The sequence below is a fragment of the Pleurodeles waltl genome, chromosome 12 (assembly GCF_031143425.1).
Source record: "Pleurodeles waltl isolate 20211129_DDA chromosome 12, aPleWal1.hap1.20221129, whole genome shotgun sequence".
In the NCBI taxonomy this organism is placed as follows: domain Eukaryota; kingdom Metazoa; phylum Chordata; class Amphibia; order Caudata; family Salamandridae; genus Pleurodeles; species Pleurodeles waltl.
In genome coordinates, this window is record NC_090451.1 from 507,153,195 (window position 1) to 507,181,043 (window position 27,849).

The window sequence follows — 27,849 nt, forward strand, 5'->3', positions numbered from 1 at the left end:
ATCCAAAGGAGCAGGCTCCTCCCTAAGGGGTAGGGAAACTAAAGGGCTAAGTTCACCTGTTTTACACAGTGTTTTTACAGGCAAAAAAAACATCTAAAGCTGCCGTGACTAACAGGGTTTCTAATTCTCTTCACTTTGAGTTTGAAAAACTGGAGAAATGCCTGTCTGGCTCAATGGCAGAAGTGTCTAATCATCTTGAGGAAATTGAGAATTCTCCGCTTAGATTCCATTTATCTATGGGATCAGCCTAGTTGAAAAAGGGCACTTTTTGGATCCACTCATTCCTCTCCGGGAGGATGCAGAGGGTCAGACTCCCGCCCTACACTTCCAGACCCACAGGAGTCAACTGCGGAGTTCCCCAAGGGTCCTCACTGAGTCCCACACTGTTCAACTTATACAAGGCCCCTCTCTCTGCCTTCATCAGAAGCCACAGTATAAACATTGTGTCATATGCCAATGACACACAATTCATCATTTCCCTCATCAAAGACCCGGACATGGCCAAAAGGAACTTCCACTCAGGAATGGAAGCCGTCGCCACCTGGATGAGAGAAAGGTGCCTCTAGCTCAACTCTGACAAGACTGAGCTCATCATCTTCGGAAACGCAAACTCATCTTGGGACTACTCCTGGTGGCCCATATCCCTCAGCGCGCCTTCTGCACCGACTGAGCACGCCTGCAACTTAGGAATCATCCTCAACTCCTCCCTATCCATGACCCGCCAGGTAAGCTCTGTTGCCTCATTCTGCTGGCACACACTCTGCAAACTTCAGAAGATCTTCAGATGCATCCCAGAAGACTGTTGCAGGACAGTCACCCACACCTTAGTCACCAGCAAGCTCGACTATGGCAACACCCTGTACACTGGCACCTCAAAGAGAAACATAAAAAAACTACAAATCATTCAGAACGCCGGAGCCAGGCTCATTCTGGATCTCCCTTGCCGAGACCACATCTCCCAACACCTGAGGACCCTCCACTGGCTACCGGTCAAGAAGCGAATCACCTTCAAGATTCTCACCCACACGTACAAGGCCATTCACAACGCAGGACCAGCCTACCTGAACCACTGCGTCTCCTTCCACACCCCCGCCCGATCCCCCTGCTCTGCCCAGATGGCCCTGGCCACTGTCCCTCACATCTGCCAAACCACCGCCGGAGGACGATCCTTCACCTACACTGCAGCAAAGAGCTGGAATAACCTCCCTCTGCACCTCAGACGAAGACTTTTGCTCACCATCTTCAGGAAGAACCTCAAGACATGGTTCTTCGGATGAGACCCCTCCCCCCCAGCGCCTTGAGACCCTCGCATGTGAGTAGCCACGCTATACAAAAACTGATTGATTGACTTTTCCTACAATTGAGGATAGCAGTTTGCCTCATCAAGCCTCCCCACCCAGTGAGGCTGAAGTCTATGGACATGGTTTTGCTGGTTATACAGGGTTCTACCTCAAACTCTGACAATATACATAGTAGCAGTATTCACGTGAGACACCTGCCGGTAATAGAGAAACTAGGGGTATTGGCTCTCCCATCAGCTGTCACACCTTATACTATTGTCCTAAAAGGTGTTGCTTGTTGGCTCCAGGAAAGACAGACCGTCATGATCAATTACTTAATAAAGTGATTCACTATCTTAATTCACGGCTGAATGGTACTTTTACTTCACACCACAACATTATTATGGTGCAAAGAGTCACATGATTTAGAAAGAGCCCTAAATTGGGTAATGGCGACTGTGTCATTGCTAACTTTAGGTCTGAATCCTTAGTAGCATTTTCTCCAGAATATCCAAAAGTACCAATCCTGCAAATGGTAGTGAAGCTGTCCCTTCTGGGTTTTTCTACAGGCCAAAGTACTTTCAGGTCAATCTGCCATTTCTAGGACTGCAGTCAACGCCGAGATCTCAGTCCAACACACCATCTTTCACTTTATAATAGATTTGCTCCCCTTGCTATGTGCGATTCTTTGGATTGACAAGCAATCACTCCCACTGTTACATCTAATTTGGGGCCTTGCAACACTATGCATGGAAACTCAAATAATAACATCCATGCCCATGAACTTAATTTCTTTGCTGACTGTGCTCAGGCCTTGGCTAGTACTGTGGCCATTGAATTAAAACCTAGAGGGAAGATTGGCACATGGAACGTGGCTGGAAGGGCTATGGGTGGTTTGTTATCCCTTTTATCACCAACCTTTCCTGGAGGTATTGATTGGTAATAAGTTTTAGTTTTTATGGCTGAAATACCAGACAAAGAAGCTCTTGATTATTAAGTATTACAACCATTGATTTGATACAAATAGTTGTGCAATTATTAACACATTGTGAAGAGAGCTGGAGAGTTTTTTATTAGGATCTGGGATTTGCTCTTCCATCATAGGGAGGGGCAACTTCAACATTCATTGTTGTAATCAAGATAACACAATGACTTGTGTTTTAACTGATACTTACGGCGAACCACTAATGCATTTTTCACATAATCCCTGCAGGAGGTACTTTCCAAGCATATTGTTAAAAATCAACTGTATTTTGCTTTTGATTCAACTGCTGTGAGCCCTGTTCTTGAAGCAACCTACAGTGGCAGAGACTGCCATAGTTTGATTGATTTTATGTTGGTTAGAGATGACTTGTTGGAAGTTTTTTACAGGGTATGATGTCAAGGACAATGTGTTCAGTGATCATAATCCTCTAGCCGTGTATCTTTTGGGCTACACCTACCCTTCGAATGATCACAAGGAAGCCATTCCTACACTTTTCACCAAGAATAAAGATGACCTGCAAAAATAAGCCAAAACTGATATGGTTCAGCTATTTGCCAAACTTGTGAAGAACAACAAGGATACATTGCCTTTATGCTTAGATATTAATGGGGCCCGTTCTGACATTGTAACATGCTTTAAGGCACTTTGTACCTCGGTTAAGGAGCTGCTCACTATCCAGGTCAGGAATTGCCTTAAGAAACCAGTTATATGTTTTAGCTCTTAATTGTTCCAAAGCACACACTTTCTTAATAAAAGCAATAAAATTACCCCCCCGATGTTGATTTTGTACGGTCATATGTAAAGTCCTATAAACTAGTATTAAAAACAAGAAAGAATGAGATTAGATTTGAGGCCTATGAGACAGACCCTGTTACCTGCCTGAAATAGTAAGGAATCTCATCTATTTTGGGAAGTGGTTAATAACTCCTTTTTTTAACAATGCCCCTGAAGTAGAGGCTGCTTTTGGTGATTAGCTCCAATAGTTCAGTTGAGCATTTTAAAGTAGTTTATGTCTCCTCTCATTCACCTTCTCAACTTGGGGGCAACTTTGATGGGTGAATCAGCAGCTTCTGATCTAGATTTATCTATCAAGCTGGATGAAGTCATAACTGCTCTAAATAGATGCCCTGTAGGTAAGGCTCCTGGCCCCAATGGGGTTCCCATCGATCTTTTTATACACAATATTGACTTTTGGTCTCCCATCTTAACCATTGTTTTGAGTGGTATATCTGAGATTGAGTCGCCAAAAGCCTGGTCATATTCGGTCGTAGTACTGATTGATATTCAAGAAAGGGGACCAAGGTAGGTAGATTAGGGAATTGAGCTACCAGCACATTCCCCTAATCAAATCAACAGCCAGGATTATGGGGAAAATCATCTCAGAACAGTTACAGGTTTGGGCTCAGAGCAATAACATTGATTCTGATCTACAGATTGGATTAGGGCAAGATTAGGCACTGTGAAACAGTGCCTAAACTTACTGTTAATATTTAGTAAATATACCTTGCAAAACCAGGGCATGTCTAGTTAGCCTTTATGGATCCAAAATCTGCTTTAGATCATGTGCATCGCACTAAACTTTAGAGCATTATGTTGGAACTGGGAGTTGAGGACACCATTGTTAACTTTCTTAGACGTTTCTGCATCTGACAGTTACAGGGTTGTGGAATTTATTAAAATATCTATTTGTCCATGGGACAGGTTGCTTCATAAATCTACTTGTCCTGTAACAAAATCCACTTGTCCCTTTGGTGCCTTGTAGTGCGGTGACAACCCATAGCAGCAATCTCATTATATAAGGGCTCTGATGATAGCCTCTCTGATTATTCCAGGGCTCATACTATAGTAGGGTTTGAATTCAAGCAAGTTCCTTATTTTGTCACCTTTCCACATGTGTACATACTGAGGCTGTAGGTAGCAGTAAGCCATAGTTCCAGGTTTGGAATGCTCATATGAGTCTGTGCAAACCTACAAACTTGCATGTTTTGAGGGTTTTTAACCAGCTTTTTTCAATTGTTTTCCATACTGAGAAAGCTTGGACATTTATTCCTGACAGTTGGGGAAAAAAGTGATTAGAGGGAAAGTGAACTTGTAAACGCTCAACGGATTTTCACTTGAGCAATTTTAGGCGTACATATTTGCTTGAGCTAAAGTGTAGTTCACAAATATTTTCAGAAAATACCATTTCATAGCCTACTTCTGTAAATTCTTGGTCATTCATGAGCACTAATGCAAAGAAATTTACCATAGGTGCACTTTTTGTGACTTCCTGTAAGATTTGGGCCCCTAATTAGTTCTGGTATTAACAAAGACCTTTGGTTTTTATTACAATTCTCTCTCTCTCTCTCTCTTTATTGGCTGGATTCAGTATGAGTGACAGCATTGTGCTCTTTTACAAAGAGCCTATCGGCAAACAAAGTAGTTTTGCTCATTAAGAGGAATGACTGTGGCAATGTGTGCTTTTTTTAGACCAAAAATAATTTTGCTTTTGCCATTGTTTGTTATAATAGTGAGGGCCCGGCAGCTCCCACAACAAAGTTTTACAAAAACCATGTCAAAACAAGACACGCACTGACAAAACCAAAAGGCTGGCGACCAATGCCAAAGCTACTGACTTTGACAATACTTGTTTATTTTCATGTTTTCCATTATCTTGTTGAAACTGGTTACACTGATTTTTCCATTATGGATATATTTTTTAGAAATACTAGCATGCATCAACACATTTTACCAAGTTATGCGTCAAAGAAATGGTACCTAAAATTTCAAAATGTTTTTTTTCTCACTGCATTTTTTTAATGAACGTTTTGATTTTGAATTCAAAGAATATTCAATACTTCTTTCAAGCTTCTGCAATTATTTGCATCTATTCAGAGAGCATTATTGGAGCACTATAAGTAGCCTTATATTGTGCAACTTTGCAAATGTGTGTACACATTTTTATACTGGAACTACTATCAGTAGTGCTGTCTGAGCTGTCTGCATTTCCTTAGTGCGCGCTTACCCTAATAATAAAGGCTTTGCATTAATGAACCGTAAATGCAAGTTCCAGCAGCATTCACATGTGGACACAAATGTTACCTTTACTGTAGATAATGTCCTTCCCTGATCCATAATATGGTACAGTAAACTGGCAGCCAAAGGGTTTGTTCTGCAGGGGGTTGAGCTTACTTTTCCCAAGAACAAAATAAATATGAAAACTTGTTGCCTTTGACCCCAAACAGTATGTCCTGGGCGTCAGGCTATAGGAATTTCACACCCCTGCTGTAAGGTTTTTTACTGTCTCGCCGGAAGTCCAGCAGGGATGTGTACTGGCACCTTTTTTATTTACACTTTACACTAATGGCCTTGAACACCACCTGGTTAATTTAACTGCTGACGTGCCGCACATAGGTACGCGCACGGCCCCTGTAGTACTTTGCGGATTACGCAGTTTGAACTGCCGGATCTAATCTTGGTTTCCCAAAACTCCTGGATAGCTATGTAAATTTTATGAATGAATTAGAGTCGACTGTGAATCATTTTAAAACCCATATCATGAACTATGGGCCGAAAATTAATAAGTGTGATAGTTTGTTCTTCAATACTAACAAAATCACACCGGTTTAATCATTTCCTTACTTGGGCATACTTTTTGATGATCAAAGCACTTGGAATCAATTAGGTACAGTCACTGCAGCCAAGTTTACTCGTACTGTGGAAAGCCTGTTTAAATGTACTAAACATTTAGATAATAAACTCCCTAGGAGTTCCTGACAGTGTACAAAGCTAAATGCTTGTCAGTTGCTACTCTGGAGTATGGGGGACAAAAGATTCTATGGCCATCCAGATAGTCAAGAACATTTGCCTGACAAGGCTGTTGGGGATTTCACGCAGTACAGCTACCTATATGTTATGCCGAACTTAGCCTTGACTGTTTCACTGCTAGCAATGTGGACTAAGCCTGAAGCCAGTTTTAGTCATAGTAATCAGATGAAGCTACCTGTATCCCTTGGTTAATGTATATCAAAAACATGAGTAAAAGTTTGGGTTTTCCTGACTTTTACAGAAGTCCAGGGGTCCCATCTTCGGCTTTTTACTAGACTATTAAAGATCATTTTTGGAGTTGGACTAGGTGTAAAAGAGATCACACTGAACTGGTTGAAAGATTGGTGTGTCAGTATAGCCCTCTGAATTCTGGACCCATTATGTAACCATATGTTACATGGTTAGGTAATAATTACCAGAGTGTTCTGTTAACCAGGCTGATACTTATGGCCCTATTACAAGTTTGGCGGTCTGAGGACCACCACATCTGCGATGGCAGTCGGACTGCCGCACTCCTGGTGGTTCAACCCCCAGATTACAACCCTGGCAGTCAGACCGCCAGTGGACCACTGTCAGGATCATGGATCCTGTCAGGGTGGCGGCGGTCAGGCTTGTAGCCAGCCATGGCGACTCAGAGCTCAGCGCTGCCTGGATGATTACAACCCACTTTTCACCAGCCTTTTCATGGTGGGGACTCTGCCATAAAAAGGCTGTCAGAAAGCCAGTGCTGGGGGCCACAGGGGGCACCTGAACTGCCCATGCCCATGGCATAGGCAGTGCAGGGGACCCCCTGCCAATCACCCTTAGAATGTGCACTGTGTGCTTGGCAGACAGTAAGCATTCTGAGGGTGCTGGACGACCCCTCGTGCGATGGCATTGGACACGGAGCCGAGTCTAAGTCTGCCGCACAGTTTCTACTGAGATGACCGGCGAAAATGCCAGTCAGCCAAGTGAAAAACTTGAAATGGGTCTGGTGGGGAGACCGCCAGCTCGCGGCAGTCTCCTCACTGTCAGTAGCAGTCAGGTTTTCCGACTGCCAAACTCGTAATCAGGCCCTAAGTTCCTTTCACTACACGGTGGCGTTTCCTGATACTATTAGACACCCCATTACTCTTGCTCTGTGTCTGTATGATAACTTGTCTGCACAATCAGTGTTGCACCTAATGCTGTTCTGCAAATGTTATTGTACTTCTAGGAAAACTATTTTATTTCCACTTTTAAAGGATATCAGTATTAGAGATTATAAGACAGCCTTGTATTATTTACATTACCTTTCATCTTCAAGTGTCTGCCTGACCATTGTGAGTAATATTCATCATGTCCTCAAGCATAGGACATTTGGTCTGCTAAGCAACAATCGTGTTTTATGCTGACACAAAGTACCGTCTTTATGTTTTATTTTTGACTCTGACTTGAACTGTTCTTTCTCTGCTTTTTAACAATCAAAACATGTTGACACTTTACCCTGTCTATGCATTTGACACTTTATGGCACTCTTATAGTCTGTTTAAATCGAAATATTGTTTTAAATACTATATAAATGTCCTTTTATGATGTAATTCAAAACTGTTTTTATTCTGTCTGTATTTTACCTGTCTTTTATTGCCTTTGACCCAATAAAGTGTATTTGATCAAGCGGATGACATAGTAAATAGGTGTGTGACTGAGTGCGTGAGAGGCTGACTGAATAAGGCTTGATTGAGTTATGTGGGTTCAGTCCTGGGAGCGTGATGGGGCCTGAAAACCTGTTTTAATTAGGCACTGATGATGTTGTAAGTGATGCCATTTTTGGTTGTTTTTAGGAGGTGTTGACAGGTCACCTTTGAAGTTATTGATTCCTCTTTTGGTTTAATAAAAACAGATAGTTTTAAAGCTTTGTGCAAAAGAAATTTCCTCACTTTCCCAGCTTTACAGAGATTAAAACAGCTCTGTTGACGGCTGTCTAAGATTCTACTTTGGCAAGGCTGTCAGAAGTAAAGTGTTTGGTGTTGGTCATCTTGCATTCCTCAGCAGGATTTAAAACAGTGTTGATCTTCTTCTTTATTGCATGTGTGGCCAGGCTCTCACGTGGTTTCAGTTTCTGGTATACAAGGAGCAGTGATTGAGTCTGAGCCCCTGTATATCTTAAGGTAGTCTTGATAACATAAGATGGCCCATCTTCTTGGGAGGGTAAAACATTTTCATTTGACTAATGGTATAGAGGATGTTATTAGGTACTGGTCTCAAAGGTGGATTCCAGTGCCTTCCAGGAATTTGCACCTTCTACTTCAAGGGTCTTACCCTTTTGCCTTCAAGGCAACGATTGGTGGTTTATAATCATTGGCTGAGTAATGATCTTTTCTAATGAATGTATATTCCAGTCTATATGAGAGAATGGCAGGATCTACAAGTACTATCTGGTCACACAGGCTAGAGGCTTTTTAAAAATATTTGTATTTTGTTTTGCGTGCAAACAACAAAGAGGAGTGCAAACACACACCCACAACAATAAAGGAACCACAGCAGGAAAGCAGCAGCACAGCATCAGCAAGTACAAATTTAGCATATAGCAATAGAGCACAGGCCAGGTTGGTGACAAGAAATCATACACATACAGATAGCAACACAGCATGGACATTAGGGCTGGGCAGGTGAAGTCACATTTCCATCATCCATTGAGTCAAGGTTATAATATTTTTCCAGCAACCGCACATCTTAGATTACTTACACAAGCACCCTCTCCTCCTGCAAGTTACCTCTTCAGCTTCGATGTACAAGACCATCCCTGCCTTGCATTCCTGGAGAGTCAGAATCTCAGGGGCATCCCAGCGCTTGCCCACATCTCTCTTCGCCACCACTAGGCCCTGTGCAGAAAAGGAGTTTGGCTTGCAGGACATCCATATCTGTTGGTGTTCCAGGAAGTATGTACTTGGGCTCCTCTGGGAAATTTGCCTCAAAACGCTGCCTAATTTGCTCGGTATTGCTTGCCAATATGGTTGTATGGTAAGGCCAAACCCAGAGTGTGAAGGAAGGTCCCCCTGTCCCCTCCACACCACAGACAGTCAAGGTACTCTGCTCTCCCCATTTTATGTAGGCGAGTGCGGTCATAGTAGACACAGTGGAGAATTTTGAGCTTTACAAGACTCAGTCTAGATTTAATAGCCACCACTCTGGGGTGCATCAAGGCAGCCTTCCAATCCGTATAGTTAAGTTCCCCCACTTCATTCTCCCACTTTTTCCTCAACTTCTTCAGAACGTTGGGCATATATTATTGAGCATTTTGTATATGCAGGAAACCTCCTAACAGGCGAGAGGCTTAACCAAGAAAGCAAGTGAATTGATATGTTATTTTAAGTTGCATATTTATTTGTAAAGTGCAAATACAGCCATGAAACCACCTCAGGGTGATGCTACTGCTGATAGGATTTGGAAAGCAGAGCACAGAGGGCCTTTTGTTTTGTGAAATTTGGGTACATGATTGGTCCACTTGCCCCCTACCCAAGAGGAGAATGCCCTGGTGATAACATTATTTGGCAACAGCTATTCCAGTTGACCTCCAAGTTAGTCTCTGGGGATATAGGAGGATGTGATATAAACTGGACCATTGTTATACATTGGCCCTATACAGCCCCTAATGTTTTTACAAGTACAGATCTTGAGTTTCCACTGCAAGGAAGATGTTGAGCACATACATTAGTAACATTTACTCAATCGTTCAAATGTAAAGCGTGTCTGGGGTTCGAGAAGACAAGATCGACTAACAATAGGGGAAAGAAAGACACGAAAGATAGGAAAGGAGCTGGCATATAAAGAGTTAATTATGAGATTCAAATTGCTTGTGTCTGTATGAAAGACATTAAAAGTAAGATGTAATAGTATGGCAAAAAAGATTTAATTTAAGGCTGTTACTTTGGCTCATATAACGTTGAAGGGCAAGGGTCCCCGTTACCTCAGAAACAGGCTGGGCAGGTACCAGCAAGAGAGATGCTTGAGATCCAGTCACCTCGGACTTAAGCGTATCCCCAGATTTGCTTAAGCTTATCGTGGAGGTAGTACTGTTCTGACAGCAAGGATTTAAAATTCCTTGCCAATCAGACTTCACATGTCCAAGTCTGAGCAAAGCTTCAGGAAAGAATTAAAATCTTGACTTTTGACCAAAATTAGACGTGTTAATTGGGCTGCGTTCTCAAGTCTCTGCTTTGGAGCCACCAGGACGCTTTTGCCAAAGCATCTGAGCACAGTACAAATGCCATTGAAAAGTATGAAGCTTAGGAAACACAGTATAATAAAAACTGTATGTGGATTTGAAATACAAATATGCATAAATAAAGAAAACTAAAACTACTGAACTAAAGCTTAAGAAACTATAGTTTACAGAAGGGCGCAAATAATGAGAAATATGATGCTAAATCAAATTATTAAACTGATGATAAGGGGTGGAATGTAAGTGAAGAAAAAATATATTGTTTGTCCTGACTGATTCGAGAAGGAGTAAAACTATACATATTTACTTAGGTGTTTCTACCGTTCAATTTAAAATTGAGATGAGAAGATGTTATAATTCCATGGGTAGATGTTATTCAGTTATTCAAAGGTTACCTGTTGTGAGTTTGATTCGATTGAAAAACAAGCATTGTCAATGCCCATAGATCTGTCTTATGAATGTTCTGTGAAACCAGACTTAAAACCCATATAGGTTTATTACTGTCCCCTTCCCATCTGTACTGCTGCCAGAGATAAACACCATAAATTATCTAAGACATTTTAATGGCACTACAATATTTAGAATGCCATGTGTATGCCCCTGACAGTTCTACTTCAGGCAGATGGATAAATAAACAAAATGATCACAGCTGTGTGGAAGTCTAGCATTTTTTATTTAAGCACACAACTTATCCCCAATCGAAACATACTCCTGGCTTCCAACATGTAGGCTGAGTCAAAGCCCCCCTCTCGTGATGCTCACATAAGTACCTTTCAACTGCTGCGCTGTCAAGCTAGACCATCAAAAATAGCTGTTTGTAATGGATTATAACACAGAATAAATAGGAACATTTCACATGTGAAACCTTATCCATACCTACGTCACTCTGACCCACCTAAACGTAAAATGCTGACTGTCCTTAATTATTTCATTTATTCTCACCCCGTGGGAGTCCTGTTGAATGAGGGGACTTGTGAATACTCTACAATCAAAATCTTTTACAGAATACAACTTCACTCGTACCAGAAAAGGAATGAACCCATTAGTTAAATGGTGTACATTTTCAAAAATATAAAACATGGCCTTGTAATACTTGAGGTGGAGAAAATTCAGACTTTTATTACATGATTTACAGTCTTGGAATTCATATTGATTTTCTGATATTTGCAGTTTTGATGGATTACATAAATTGCTAAACAACAGGTTGAGCCAACATGTATACTGCTTAGCATCTTTGGGCCAGATGTATCATCACGGCCCTTTGCGATTCGGAAATAGCGATTTTTAAGAAACCGCTATTTCCGACTCGCAAAGTGCCATGTATCACATTTGCGAATCGGTAATAGCGATTTCTTAAAAATCGCAAATGCTATTACCGAATCGCAAATTGCGATACCGGCGCCATTCGCAGCTATGGGCCTGTTGGCCCATATCCTCAAATTTTTTGCATTTCCAAGATTGCGATTTCTGAACCAGAAATCGCAATTTTGGAAATGCAAAACACCTAAAGCCCCCTCTGCTGCACCCCGAAAACATTTTTGGGGACATGTAAGGTGCACACATGCCAAAAGGGCATGTGTGCTTTACATGTACAATTTAAAAATGCATTTTAAATGCATTTTTTATTTTTGCACCAGGTTACCACCTGGTTTCTTTTAATGGTATTTTGCATGTGCAAAATGCCATTCTGCGAAAAATCGCAATTTGCGATTTTTTTCAGTATCTCCTTGCGATTTGGATTTTGCGATTCACAAATTGCGACTCGCAAAACCAGGTCGCAACGCAAAGAAATCGCAATGTTTGCGATTTCTTATTTGTGGTCTGCTAATGCCTTTCATGCATCGCAGACCACTTTTTTGCAGTCGCAAATGGCCGAATTCTGCGATTCGCACTATTTGCGAGTGCAAAACAATTTCATACATCTGGCCCTAAGTGTCTTAAAGCTTTTTAAAATCATTAGTACCCTAATATTAGATTTCCTCGAAGGGCACAATTGCTACTGGCTACTAACTCTGGCTCATTTCAGTCCATAGTAATCTTGTTGCCGCTTCTTCTCCTATTAATGGTCCCGCATTTTATTCTCTAAGGGCAATCTGGCACCCTTTTCTTGGTGGCTCGTAAGTATTTGCCTAGAATAGCCAGCCCTGTGTCTGATCCTGCATACCATTCACCTACAGATTGCCGCAAATGACAGCAACAAGCTTCCCTAACCTCGCACTCTTTCACGAACATTCACCTTGACCATCTTAGCATCAAGGTTCAGAGACGTTCTCTGTGGTTTCTGTCCCACATTCATGATTAAATTCTCAGACGAAGGTGCTCTTGCTGATACTATTCCAGGGATTACTGTTATTTGGAGCTTGCATTCTCGGCATTAAAAGATTACCACGGTAATTATCTCATTTAGTTCTCATGTCCTTATGGCCATCATGGCAACATTCCAACCAGCATACCAGTACTATAGAATAGGAGTTCATGTAAGACAGGATTGCATCTGTCTTCTATTTAATCCGTCTGTGCTCTCCTTAAGGGTTTTAGTATGATGCTCAAGATTAAAACTTCACTGAGGTAGCAAGCTGTGTGATTGTTTTTCATGAGCATCAGCTTAGATAGCCTGATCCATAGTTCATGAGACTTATTCACAGTGAGCTTCTCATCCTCAGTGTGTTTTACGATTTCTACAATAATTCAAGACCCCATAACCGCAACGGGCTCTTGGGGCAAGGCAGTAACCTATGTTGGGATCTTGGAGCTAAGCCCTAGCAAATCTCAGAATCTCTGCATCAAGTCCCTTAGTTTCTATATGCTAGCTTTCCGTTCACCATTTTGCACCAAGCTTCCACAAGAAATTTCAAGTACCAATTCCAGTTGCAAACCAAACCAAAGACTAAGGCCCTCATTATGACCCTGGCGGACGGCTGTATTTTGGAGAAAGGTACTGCCAACAGGCTGGCGGTACCTTTCCCCAAAATATGACATTGGCGGTTTGGTTCAAGCCAAACCGCCAATGTACCACTCCGTGTGCCAGGGCGGTAACAGCCGCCAGGCTGGAGACTTCAGTCTCCAGCCAGGGGGACGTCACTGTTCCACCCACGGGATTATGACCCCACCTGCCGCCATGGTTTTTGTGGCTTTCTTACTGACACGAAAACCATGGCAGTAGGCACTATCAGTGCCAGCGAATTCCTTCCCTGACACTGATAGGGGTCTCCCCGCCCCCCTCCCTCTCCCCAGAGTCTTCCCCCACCCTCCCCCTCCCACGACATACACACGCATACACACACTCATACCCACATTCACCCACACATGCATACATACATTCACACACACATCCACACACACTGACATACATACAAGCACACATGCATGCACACACCTGCATGCACGCACACAGACACATACACTCATCCCCCCCCCCACACACACACAACACCCCTCACCCTGTCGGAGCACCTGACTTACCTCCTTGCAGGGGGTCCTCCGGCAGAAGACGGGATGTGGTGCTGCTGCTAGCAGCAGCCTCCACCAGCAGAACACCACCAGGCCAGTATGACGGATCATGATACGGTCTGCAGCAGTGTACTGGTGTTGCGCTGCAGCTGCCAGCAGTGCCACCTTTCTGCCATCCGCCGCAAGACCGTAGCCGGAATTCTGACAGCCTTCTGGTGGAATTCCGGCTACAGTCATAATATGGAGGATGGGAGGTAGACGAGGCGACGGTGTTTTGGCAGCAGTCGCCACGGCGGTAGGCGGTTTATACCGCTAAGGACATAATGAGGGCCTAAATGTCCAGCACAGTATATCTTCAAATACCAGTGGTTACCTGGCTGCAACTATCCCACAAACGACATCTATCTATCAGCATGCTTAGCCCAGTTGGGGCAAACTACACTGTTAAAATATTTATGATGGGTATTTATACTTTTTGCCTTTTTGTGAGGGCAGTTCACTGTTCAGGCACGTTATGCCCTCCGTGGATTGCTCTATTAAATCCTTGCTTTTAATTGTCCATATCTGATTGAAGGGCGATACGGCCCACAGTGTTTAACTACCATTTCTTAAGAGTTAATCCCCAATTCACCAACACTGCTCTGCAAGGTCAATGTAATTGTATTTCAGTATATTCTGATAAATCCTTGAGAAACAGAAAATATCATTGTTTTTATTAAATTAATGTTGAACTCTGCATCTAAGACCTAATCCTACAACCCTTGAGAGTCCCCCTCCACCCAGGCATACAGTGAGTCTTAAAGTAAAAGCAGAAAATACGACAGTAGACTGAGGTAATCAGACACATTTCAATTCTCTACCTTCTTTTATTACCAGGTAATGCAAGTGGTACGAGAACAAATCACCAGGACTCTGTCCTCCAAGCCAACCTCCATGGAGCTCTTCCGGACTAAAGTCTCTGCGCTGAAATACAGTGAAATTCTAAAACTGAGGCAGACAGAGAGAATGCACCAAGAAGAGACCCTGGCAAAGCCTATCGTGTGAGTGTAGGGGAAATGTTGGAAACCAGTCCAATTGTGGGGCCATTGGATGCGAGAGGCACCAGGTTGGAAAGGCAGATATGGTCATACTTCTGTAAGAGGAGAGTTGGACAAGGTTGCGAAGATGGAGGGCCCGGGCTGTGAGAAAAGAATGAGAAAGGGCAAGTGAGAGGAGAAAGGGGCCAGCGGATATGAGATGAGTCATGACGTGTGCAATGAGAGAGGGTCAAGGGAGAGAGCAGCACTGACATTGTGATAGGCAAAGGAGTCAGGCGCCGTGAGGATGTAGTGAGGGCTAATAAGGGAATGGTCACCCGCTTTGGATGCAAGAAGGGCTGCAGCTTTGCAGAAGTGCTGAGGACTGTTAAAAGAGAGAGGCCTGGAACTGTGCGATTATAGAGGGACCTGTGGCAGTGAGAGGAGGCATAGGGGCTGTGAGAGCGCAGCGCAGCGCTGGCTGTGAGAAGAGAAAAGGACCTGGAACTATGAGAAGACTCGGGGGACAGGGTCTAGTACGGGCGAGCAGGTCATGCTTTGTGAGAGGCTTAAGGGACTTAAGGCAGTGAGAGAAGTGAGGGGCCTGGGGCATTTAGAGAAGATAGGGGCCAGGGCCTGTGTGAGAAGAGTGAAGCAAGTGAGTTTGAGAAGAATGAGTGGCAATGAGCTGAGGGGAGAGTAGGCCCATGAAATGAGATCGATTAAGAGGTTTTCAGACAGAAGAGGGACCTGACGATATGAGAGTTGGGAGAGGCAAGGAACTTTGACAGGACTGATGACCCTCTAGTTGTGAGAGAATTTTGGAAGTTCAGGCTGTGTGACAGGAGTCAAGTCTAGGAAGATATAATGAGCATGGTTGAGAACATGGAGGAGCCAGAGGAGACAAGAAAATAGAGTGGCATTTGGTTGAGGGAGGAGAGAGGAACAGGGGACATGAGCTGTGAGGATGAGCGGGACAAACACATCTGAAATAAAAGATTGATTCGAGAGGAGCTAGGCCAGGTACCCTGAAACAGTTGTTAGTCACTACATCGAGGTCAAGAATATGGACCTAAAAAAATATTGCATCCACTACACTACAAGTAGGTATATATTTAGAATTGTTAACTCCACATCTACTTAACTTGACGATGCAGTGGTAGTCAATGTAGCGGATGCAATATTTTGTCACGCATTATAGGACCCAGGGGCTGTGAGTATATGTGGGGCAGTACCTGTGAAAGAATAAGTTGGCCTGAGTTTATGACATGAGAGCAGTGCCTAGTGCTCAGAGAAGAGAAAGGGAGTAAGAGTTGGGAGAGGTTGGAGAGGCAAGAGATTGAGAGGACAAAGGCAGTGGGTCCCTGAGACAATAGATGGTCCTGGGGCTTTGAGGGGATAGAGGAGCCTAGTGATATGTGAAGAAAGAACTATGGGGTTATGAGATGATACTGGAGGCTTGAGCTGTGAGAAGATAGAGTGGGGTAGGCTGTAAGAGGACTAAGAGCCAGAGCGGTGACAGGCCTGACAGGATAGTGGCTCTGAGAATATAAAGGGTGGTCACTAGGATTGTGATGGGATAGGCTGGAGGGGTCTATGTGACGATGGCTGAGGCCAGGAGATGAGAGAGGGACCAGAGCCCATGGACAGACAAAGGGGTCAGATCCCATGAGGAATTAGAGTGGACAAGGGCAGTTAGAAGAGATAGCAGTGCCAAGGGCTGAAACAGGACTGAAGGATGTGTAGTGTTGTGGAATAGATAGAGGGGGCCAATGACATTAAGAGAAGGGGCACAGGAATCTGTGAGTGGTGAGAGAGGGTTGTGAGTGTGAGATTATAAAGTAGACCAATGCTGTGATAAGAGAGGCCACAGCATGTGAGAGGAGAAAGGGACTTTGAAAGGAGAGAAGGGACATAGCTTTTGAGAGGGTAAAATGACCTGGGTTGTTTGAGGAGATGGGTTTCAAGGGCTGTGAGAGGCCAGTGTTTTGGGTGGGATACAGGAGCCAGGGTTTGCAGTAGGGTAGATGGGTCTGGTATGGCTCTGTGAAATACAGTGCCTGGTCTACGAGAGTCTGTAGAGGCATGGGATTGGTGAAAATACAACTTGGCTTGGTTCTGTTACAGGATACATGGAGCCTGGGATTTAAAGGGCCGGCATGTCTTTGAAATGCGTGATGATTGTTGGGCAATAGCGTTTGTAAGCATATAGGGGAGAATTGAATGGCACATTTTTTTGTCAGCAGTGAGGCGAGATTATTATGTGACAAGATACAGTGAGTCTGGGATAAAAGAGAAGACAAATGTGTTACCATAGTAGGCTAAGAAGGGTGGCCTAGCATAGAAATGGTAAGTATATCAAAGCACTGAAGCATACGTGGATGTGGATGAGTATAAAGTGAATGGCAGAGTGCTCCCACGAATATTAACTGCACAGGTGGGTTTGTGACAGGACACATGGTCTCAGGCAATGTGAAATGATATAACAAGGGTTTTCTGAAAATATTGCTGGACAAGGGGATATGAGACAATGGAGGAATGCTTGGGGCTTGTGGAAGGACAATCTAGACTATAGGGAATCAAGGAAAAGCTAGGCTTAAGGTGGTGGAAGTTAAAGGAATCTTACAACAGAGTATAAATGCATCCTTGCTGACCTTGAAAAGATGGGGTATGTTTTTGATGGATCCTGTGGACCCTAAAACGATCAAGAAGACCAATTGAAGAGATTATGGACTGATAAAGACTGGGTCCCTTCAAAAGCTAGAGAATTTGATGTGACTTGTAGAATGGGTGGCTTCTGGTAGTATTTCATAAAAAGGAGATACTGTAGAGATGCTTAAAGGATAGGAGACAGAGACTCCCTTATGATATGGATGCAACAGTGAGAATTGGGTTCTCTTAAATATTAAAATTACACTAAGGACGCCCCCCATTATAGAAGGACTTGAGACTGTAAGAGGCCTGAAGAACCAAACTGCTAGAGTAGACCTGACATGTTTCAGAGAACAGAGGGACCCGGGGAACTAAGGGAGTCATAAATCCTTTAAGTGTTGAGGTGACTATGAGGATTTGAAGCAAAAGAGAAACCTGGATTCTGGCAATTTAAGTTGGCGGAGATCACAATTTTAAGTTTTTTCTTTTGGCTTTCTGAAAAGAGTGTATGTAGGCTGGAGCAGTAGTTTGCAGAGATATACATGAGCCATGAGGACTTTTGTGCGATGGACGATAGTGAAGGATGAATTCAGTAGTCTCAGCTAATGAAACTGTCTGTCTGATATCTTATTTAGAGAGCTGAAGGAAAAACTCAAGCCGGAACTTCTGGAGTTGATCAAGCAGCAGCGGCTAAACCGAATATGTGAAGGTACGCTCTTCCGCAAGATCAGCAGCCGGCGTCGCCAAGGTATGTGAGCACACAGCATGACTACAGTAAATGGGCATTTATTTCCAAGGGAGTGTGGCCTTTTTTTCATTGAAGTTACTGCAGTAACAAAGGCTGACATGCAAATTAAAAAAAATGACATCATGGCAATATTACGGTAAACCATAGACATTATATATCGATTAGACAGAGCTCTCACATAACATTAGGTTGGTTTGGCAGTCAGATTCACTACTCCTCTGTCTCTGCGATGTGGCGAGGATCTGCTATGACACTGTATGAGGTAGACCACCGTTTATCAGCAATATAGCAAGCGTTAGTGTGGTCAAGGCTGTCTTTTCCCAGAGTTGTGTCTGACACTCTGGTTCTGAGTGGGTGCAGCCAAAAGGAAGGTCTTGAGGGGACCCACATATCTGTGAGTCCAGAGGGCAGAGGCAGTAGTGTGGTGTATATGTCCAACTGTTCATTACAATATATCAGGGAGACCACCCACCCCATGTTGTTGGGTGATTTCCCACACCCAGGCAGCATGTAATTTGCCTCTTTGCCAACAGAAATGCCGGAGCTGTGCATCTCCTGTGGGCCATGGGGATATCCCCTATCCCCCTCCCCTGTACCTCAGTCCTCTGGTCCCTGGCAACCTCATGACAGATCATTATAGTTATTGGGGAAAGCACATCGTTCTAGTACAACTGAACCGCACTACAGGTCCATGCCAGTTATAAGAACAAAGCATCAGGGGAGCTACAGCGGGCACAATTAGAGGTTTCTCACAGACCCCGTCTGTGTAATTGTGAAGGAGTGTAGTATGTCAGCTGACGGAACATCATTCTGACCCCGGCGGTCTCAGACCGCCGGGGCCAGGGTCGGCGGGAGCACCGCCGACAGACCGGCGGTGCCCCGCAGGGCATTCTGACCACGGCGGTTCGGCCGCGGTCAGACTAGGAAAAACGGCGTTCTCCCGCCGGTTTTCCGCTGCCCTACAGAATCCTCCATGGCGGCGGAGCGCGCTCCGCCGCCATGGGGATTCTGACACCCCCTACCGCCATCCTGTTCCTGGCGGGTCTCCCGCCAGGAACAGGATGGCGGTAGGGGTGCCGCGGGGCCCCTGGGGGCCCCTGCAGTGCCCATGCCAATGGCATGGGCACTGCAGGGGCCCCCGTAAGAGGGCCCCACTTTGTATTTCAGTGTCTGCTTTGCAGACACTGAAATACGCGACGGGTGCCACTGCACCCGTCGCACCTTCCCACTACGCCGGCTCAATTCTGAGCCGGCGTCCTCGTGGGAAGGTTGATTTGCCCTGGGCTGGCGGGCGGCCTTTTGGCGGTCGCCCGCCAGCCCAGGGCAAATCCCAAAATACCCTCAGCGGTCTTTCGACTGCGGAGCGGTATTTTGTTGGGGGAAGTCTGGCGGGCGGCCTCCGCCGCCCGCCGACTTAGAATCACCCCCATAGTGTATAATACAGAGCCTGCTGCTAGAGGACACAAGTCCTGTCTGGGGGCGCAGTAGAAGGACCATACCTTTTCTGCCTTTTCCAATAAAACCAATCATACTTCCTGCCCCCAGTGTGTGCATGTGATATATGTTCGGGCCTAGGCATCCTCTAAGGAAGCATGGTAAAGCATAAAAATGAGCTGCTTCGTGGAGATGGCCACTAGGAGGGACTCCAGGGCCCGGTATGTCACATGTTCTCAAGGGAAACAGGTGTGCGTTACAGGGACTCCTGTTTTTTGGTAAAACAGAAAAGTATCAAGGTTGGGTATGCTTGGGAGTGCCCAGGGACTCTTCCCATAGTTTGAATCTTTTTTTGACTGTAGAGTTACCCCATTTGGAGAGGCCTCTAAGCACTGGTTACATGAGTGCCTTTGGTTCATGGTTGGATTAAATCTGTGGGTGGTGTCAAAGAGGAAGAGAGGGAGCATAGATTGGCATGAAGCCCATGCAACTGCTGAGCATGCACCAGCCTCTGGAGGCACACCTCACAGTGGGCATACTGAAAGAGTAGTGTAGGGAAGGGGCCCAAGCAAGGTTGACAATGGAAGTGGTTCAACGGCATCTGTTTCAACTGTGACGGTTGGGAGAAACGTTTCAGGATGGATGCAGCCAGTAGTCAAAGTGTGCTTGGGCACAGAGGTAGTACGAGTCCAGGGCTTCAAATCCTCCCATATGAAATGGAAGCATGATGGTCTTCTACGTTGGGTCCACATCAGTTAACAAGCGTAAGTGGAGTCATCCTCCATCTATCCCACACCATGTCATTTTGGACTTGGTTGTCCGAAGGCGAGTCTTCCACCCTGAAAATTGTTCCTTTCTTAATCAGAATGGCTACGCCCCACACATGGGGGAATAGGAGGACAGATATATATGTGATGCCTATTTGATGCGAATGCTGGCTTGACCTGCAGGTCGAAATGGGTCTCCTGCAGTAGTGCTATTGAAACGTTATGCCAGTCTCAAAAGCCCAGCACCTGCCACTTTTTTGAGGATTCCCCAACTCCCACCTGTTCCAGGTCATGCACAACACCACCTGGTTATGCGCATGTTCAGCAGTGCTCATGACATGGGGGAAAGGTGTTGGATGTGTACCCAAATGTGATAGTGAATTAAAACTGGTGAAATGTTAGCGAGTGTTTTAGAGCCAGCAGAGTATTATACCATATGTATTCCAAGAGAATTTAGGATAACCAACACCCACCCAAACCCTCCCACACTGATGGCCCAATTACATCAGGACAGTTCCTATGCCCTGATCCATGTCATCAAACGTATACATATACAACTGTGGTAGCTACCAAAAAACAAAAAGAAAACCAATACTTCGAACTGATTTGGCTGGGTAATACCCTTTTGGGATAATAGAGCAGTCCATGGAGATCCTCAGTATACTATATATATGGGTGCCAGGGGCTAGGTGTCTTATATGCCAATACCTGGTGTATGACAGGTGATCAACGTTGGGGGACAATAGATACCTTCGTACTGGCACTGATGCAACTCTTGGATGAGGCTTATGCATTTAGGTGTAAGTAGGGTGGGGAAGAGACTCCGATATACATTTAGTGCCACTTAGCAGACTTGCGACCTAGTCATATTAGTTTGAGCGTTGCAGCGGTGAATCGTCTAGGTCTTGACTGGATCTGTCTCTCCATGACCGGCGGTTTAAGGGTTTTTAGAAAGTATGCAGCTTATTTGAATGTTTGAAATATGTGCCTAAGGCCTTCATGTTTTACCATCAGCTGGGCGGGTAGTCCATTGCCTACAGTATGTTGACCCTGAGTAGTTGTTGTTTGATGGGTAGGAAATTCCTTTGGACCTCTGGCCCTGCAGGGGTGAAGTCTGCTATATGGAGATGTCATTGACATCAGAGTATAATGTTCGAGGCATGTGTGGCAGTCGATACACATGCTCAGCATACTCCTGCCATCTAGTATTGGGTCGGGAGTTGTGCAAGTTATTTTTCTTCGAAGAAGTCTTTTGAGTCACAAGGTAGAGTAACTCCTCCTCTTAGTGGTAATGTGCATGCGCATCAACTTGTTACATGGCTTTCTCTCTGCCGTTGGGTTCAGCCATGTGTGATCGCTCCATCTTCGACTCAGTTACAGTTCGATCTTCGGTTCCACTTTCAAACCCTTCTGTTGGAATTGTTTATGTTCGTCTTTTCCCATTTGCGCATGGCAAACAACCTTGCTGGTTAAACTTCATTTGACTGAAGTCCTTCGGGGCTCGCTTTCAACTCTATCTCAGGTTACAGCAATGTCCAGTTGGTAATGGAACGCACGCCTTTTCGGTTCTGCCTGTGTTGCCACGCAAAGTCTGCGCGCATGTACCAACGCTCGGTGTGCAACTTGTGCTTGTTACCAGAGCATGTAGGAAAGTAGCCTCTTTCTAGCTTGGTTACCCCCACTTTTGGCCTGTTGGTCACTGTGTTTGACTGTGTCTACTGGGATCCTGCTATCCAGGATTTCAGTAGTTATGCTTTCTCCCCTAAATTTAGTTGTGGTAACTGTTTTCACTGTATTTTATCCACAATTGGCACACTGGTGCACCATTATAAGTCCCTAGTATATGGTACTTAGGTACACAGGGCATTGGGGTTCCAAGGGATCCACTTGGGTTGCAGCATATATTTTGCCACCCATAGGGAGACCAAGCACAGGGTTAGCAGGACTGCCATTGCAGCCTGCATGAAAAGGTGCAAGCACCCTTTCACTGCCATTTTCCACTGCACCAGGTCACTTATCAGTCACCCCTATGGCGGCTCTTCCAGCCCACAGAGCAGGACGCAAAGTACCTGTGTGTGTGAGGGCACCCCTGCACTAGCAGAGGTGCCCCCACGAACTCCAGGCCCACTTTCCCGGACTTCGTGAGTGTGGGATGCTATTTTACACGTGTAGTGGACATAGGTCAACACCTAGGTCCAGCTACATAATGGTAACTCCGAACATAGGCATGTTTGGTATCAAACATGTTGGACTCATACCCCAAGGCTTTTGCAAGCATTGTTTGCATGATCCCAGGTACTCTGGGGGCTCCTTAGAGGACCCCTGGTATTGCCATTCCAGCCTTCTGAGGGTTTCCAGGCAGCCCAAGCTGCTGCCACTTCCCAGAAAGGTTTCTGCCCTCCTGTTGCTTGAGAAGCTCAATCCCAGGAAGGTAGAAAAAAGGATTTCCTTTGGGAGAGGGGTGTTACACCCTCTCCCTTTGGAAATAGGTGTTACAGGCAACGGAGGGGTAGCCTCCCCAAGCCATTGGAAATGCTTTGAAGGGCACATTTGGTGCCCTCCTTGAATAAACAAGTCTGCACTGGTTCAGGGACCCCCTGTCCCTGTTCTGGCGCGATACTGGACAAAGGAAAGGGGAGTGACTACTCCCCTATCCATCACCACCCTAGGGGTGATGCTCAGAGCTCTTCGAGGGTCCCCGGGTTTTGACATCTTGGATTCAAGGTTTGCAGGGAGCTCTGGGAGCCTCTGAGTGGCCAGTGCCAGCAGGGTGACCAATCCCCCTTTCATGGCTATTTAGGGTGTCTCTCTTGGGTGATTCCTCAGAATCGTATTGCAAGACTCCAGCGGGAATCCTCTGCAACCTCCACTTTGACTTCTGACCGAAGAAACTGCATCTGGACTCTTCAGGACTCTACAAGCTGCAACAAAGAAGCAAGACGCCTTCTGCAACATTGTATCTCCTGCTCCTTCCAGCAACTGCAACATTTCCCCGGCCGCGCATCCTCTGAGGACAGCCCGTCTTCAGCCTGCATCAGAAGGAAGAAGGAATCTCCTTTGGGGTGAAGGATTCAGTCCCCTGCTTCTACAGGCACCTACTGCAATAACGACTGGCTGCGTGGATACCCTCTAGTACTGAGCTGCGTGGATCCTGCATCACGGGTGGTGGACTGAAGTGGTCATGACGGTCCTCTCTTCCAATTGTCCAACTTGGGTGGAGGTAACCCCTTCCTTCCCACGCAGCACCGTACCCCCATGCACCACGTCCTTTTCAGCTGTCAAGGCTTGTTGGCATCCTTGCCACCAGATCTTCAGGCATCTTGAAGCTCCAGCTCCAGCCCCAGCACTCCTTCCTGTGACACACAGATCCCTGAGTGGTTCTCCAGCAGGGTGTGAGCCTTTCTTGTAGTGCTGCGTGTGCCTTTTCCACAATTTTCCTGTCCCTGTCCTGTAGGACTCCTGAGGGCGCTGCCTGGGCTTCTGTGGGCTCTCTGTCACTGACGGCCCCCTCTGACTCTCCTCCTGGGTAGAGTCCTCCTGGTCCTTCCTGGTCCCCGGCCGCTCCATTTTCTGCTAATCGCAAGTTTTGCATGTGCCAAGGCTTGTTGGCGGAACCCGAAGACACTAACCCAACTGCAATCCTCCTTCCGGCGTGGGACATCACCTGCATCCTCCAGGAACCCAACTTTGTCTTCTTGGGTGCAGTACTAACTCTTCTTCACCGGTGGTTCACTTCTTGCACCTTCATCCTGGTGGGTAGGGGCTCCTGACCTCCCTGGGCTCTGCAGTGCTTCTTGTACTTGGTCCCCTTCTTCCACTGGTCTTCTTGTCCAGGAATCCACTGTTGGTGTCTTGCAGTCTCTTCTGGGCTTTGCATAATTCTTTATCTCTTCTCTGTCTGTGATCTTGGGAATTTACACTGATTTACTCCTGCTTTTCTGGTCATTGGGGTGGGTTGGGCTTTCCTAGTACTCCCAGCTCCCCTCTACACACTACATTTACCTAGGTGGGGGACCGACTTTCGCATTCCACTTTCTTAGTATATGGTTTGTGCTCCCCCTAGGCGTATTTCTAACAATTGTGATTTTCACTATTTGCACTGTTTTCAAACTGTTATTAAGCATATTTCTGCATACTAGTGTATATAATTTGTGTATTACTTACTTCCCAAGGGAGTATAGTCTCTATGGTAATTTTGGTATTTGTGTCCCCAAAATAAAGTACCTTTATTTTTGTAACACTGAGTGTTTTCTTTCATGTGTGTAAGTATAAAGTGTGACTACAGCGGTATTTCATGAGCTTTGCATTTCTGCTAGATAAGCCTTGGCTGCTCATCCACAGCTACCTCTAAAGAGCCTGGCTTCTAGACACTGACTACACTACACTAATAAGGGGTACCTGGTATACGGTGTAAGTACAATAGGTACCCACCACACAACAGGCCAACCTCCTACAAAGAAGCTGACTCTGACACGTGCAAGTCTTACTGATCCAAAAAAACCTTCGGGATCGTAGGACATGTCGTCTCGAGATGTCTTAGAGAGCCACTGACGACACTCCTGACATAATCAAAGAGGAGCACGCTCAGAAGCAGCCATCTGTGGACGAAGAGGAGGCCTTCTGTGTCGATGAAAGTTCTGGCTCCGTGCTCAAGGTTGATCTCAAAATGGAGGACATTACACCAGCTCAACCTGTGAGTACAGCACCCCCAGCTCCTGCCCTCCACACAAAGCCGACTAAAAAGCCTTTGTCACTACTGGGTGCAGAACCTTAGGTACCCAGTCCATCAATGCTGTCTAGCCATAGTTGGCACTGGAAAATTGCTACAGATGCCCAGCCCTCAGGCCCGGTGCCAAAAGCACATTTGAAGCCGAAACCTTTGGCATCAAACTCCTCGGACCAAGACCAGCAATCAGCACCTTCTCGACCTTTGTTGCTGAGCCAGCAGTTGACTCTGACCATCTCTGCGCTGACTGCACCTTCCACCTCCAAGCCAAAACATGGTGGATCGAGCTCCAAGCCCGCTCTTGGTCCACGGGTGGAACCAATCCTGAACAAGCTGCAGGAAAAATGAGACACTTTCCAGGAAAAAGATTCATATCCAAATTGGGGCTGAACAAATCCTTTCTAGAGCTCCCTCTCCTCCACCACTGAGAAGAAAGCTTACCATTGAAGAAGCGTTGGACATGCCAGTCTCTCCAAAAAAGAAGGCTATGTACAAAGCTACCAGCTCCGCACCCCCTTCCACGTACCTCACCACCTTCACTCCCACCTCGACCAATACCAGACTCTCCTTCACCACCGCCCCCTCCAGGAGACCCAATGGATACTGCACCACAAGGGTCACCACAATCAGATACTGGTGGGAATGGGGGGCACAAAGTAATAATCCCTGGTACACGTATGAATGACACTGATTCCCATGGTGACACAGATCCGGACAATGTTACCTCTTAGCAAGATTTTATGCTAGGGCTGATGCTTTTTACAATGTAGAGCTACATAAAGAACCCCTAGAGGATGACTTCCTCTTCAACACACTGTCCACAAGGGCTACCCAGTACCTACCCATGTTAAAAGGTGTGCTTCGGCATACCAATGACATATTTAAAGACCCTATTAGGGGTAGGGTTTTGACACCTATAGTAGATTACAAAAATATAAACCTGCCCCATCTGACCCGATTTTCATTAAAGGACAGCTGCCAACAGACTCACTAGTTGCCACCACGGCATGCAAGAGAGCCAGCTCCCAAGCCACTGGAGACACTCCGCCTCCAGACAAGGAGAGTAAAAGAATAGACACTGCAGGAAAAAGAGTTGTAGCACAAGCTGCCAACCCCTGGTGTATTGCCAACTCCCAAGCTCTCCAAGAATGCTATGACCGCACCCACAGGGAAGAAATGGAAGAACTACTACAGTACATCCCAGAGGAATATAAAAAATGTGGTCAACTGTTAGTTTTGGAGGGAAAATCATCACAGAGACCCCCATACAGTGTGCATTAGATGCTGCAGACACCGCAGCAAGGGGAGTGAACACTATTATTTTACTTATGTATCATGGTTGGCTCAGAATCTCTGGGTTTAAACCTGAGGTCCAGCAGGCTTTATTAAACATGCCTTTTGACATGGAACACCTTTTCGGTCCTCAGATAGACTCTACATTAGAAAAAATATAAATAGGACACAGACAGCGAAAGCCACGAGAGCACTTCTAATACCTGCTTACCTTGGGGCCTTAAAATCCCCATCTTCTGATGCATCCACTGGTCAACAAAATCAAAGTCAAGGCCCCTTCTGAAAGGGCTACTACCGTGGCACCTTTAGAGGTAATAACACCAGAGGTAAGGGTGCCCCCCACCATGGAGCTACTCTCTCCACCAGGCAGGGACCACCCTCTCCTACTCCCAATCACATAACACCTGTCGGGCGCAGAATACAACATTTTCTTCCAACCTGGCATTCCATCACAACAGACAAATTGGTATTAGCCAATATCCAACATGGCTATTGTCTGAAGCTCATTACCACACCACTCAGTAGTTCACCTCGCGTTCATAGGCTATTACAGGGAACATCAAACATTACTCAAGCAGGAAGTTCAAGCTCTTCTCCTCAAAGGAGCTATAGAACTGTCCCTCTTCAACATCGGGGCTCAGGGGTATACTCGCTTTACTTCCTAATCCCCAAAAAGGACGGATCCTTAAGGCCAATCTTAGATCTTATACCCTTAAACAAATACATCTATCGGAGCACTTCCACATGGTCACCTTCCAGGACGTTTTCCACTTCTTCAACAGGAAAACTTTATGGCAACACTAGACCTAAAGGACGCCTTCTTCGTCATACCAATACACCGACCTTATTACAAATACTTAAGATTTGTCATAGCAGGCAAACATTACCAATTCAAAGTTCTCGCGTTCGGGGTCACCACCACACATTGAGTGTTCATCAAATGCCTGGCAGTGGTAGCAGCTCATCTATGCAGACAAAATGTCCACAAATTCCTTTATCTGGTCGACTGGCTTATCAAAGCCAACACTTGTCATCAATGCCAGCAACACACTCAGATCACAATAGATCTTCTCCACAGCTTAGGGTTTACAATCAACATCCCCAAGTCTCACCTGCATCCATTGCAGATTCAGCCATATTCAGAGGCAATCCTAAACACACAACTAGAATTAGCCTAACCCAATCCTGCCTGCAAGAATCCAAAAATTTCAGGCAATACTGCCCTAGCTTCAAACAAACCAACAACATTTTGTTTGCTACTGCCGCTCAAAACAAATTGACATTGTCTGCTACCTACTTCACTTACAAAAGACTGGATTAGCGTTAACATCTATACGGTTACATCTAGCTGCAATGGCTGCCTATCTCCAAAATATACAGCACCTTTCTCTGTCTAAGATTCTAGTTATTAAAGCCTTCATGGAAGGAATAAAATCAGCTATTCCACCATGGGTTCCCCCTTCACATTCCTGGAACCTTAATATGGTCCTTTAAAGACTCGTGGGTCC

At 45.3% G+C, this 27,849-nt stretch overlaps 1 protein-coding gene across 2 annotated transcripts in view; it reads left to right on the top strand.

Annotated features, from left to right (window-relative positions):
* The window catches only part of ELMO3 (engulfment and cell motility 3), a 284,505-nt gene that overhangs the window by 197,831 nt on the left and 58,825 nt on the right, over positions 1-27,849 (top strand). For both annotated transcript variants that reach the window (XM_069217282.1, XM_069217281.1), the window contains exons 16-17: positions 14,582-14,745; positions 18,009-18,121. In XM_069217282.1, the coding sequence (XP_069073383.1) occupies positions 14,582-14,745; positions 18,009-18,121 (277 nt within the window). The remainder of the gene's footprint in view (positions 1-14,581; positions 14,746-18,008; positions 18,122-27,849) is intronic.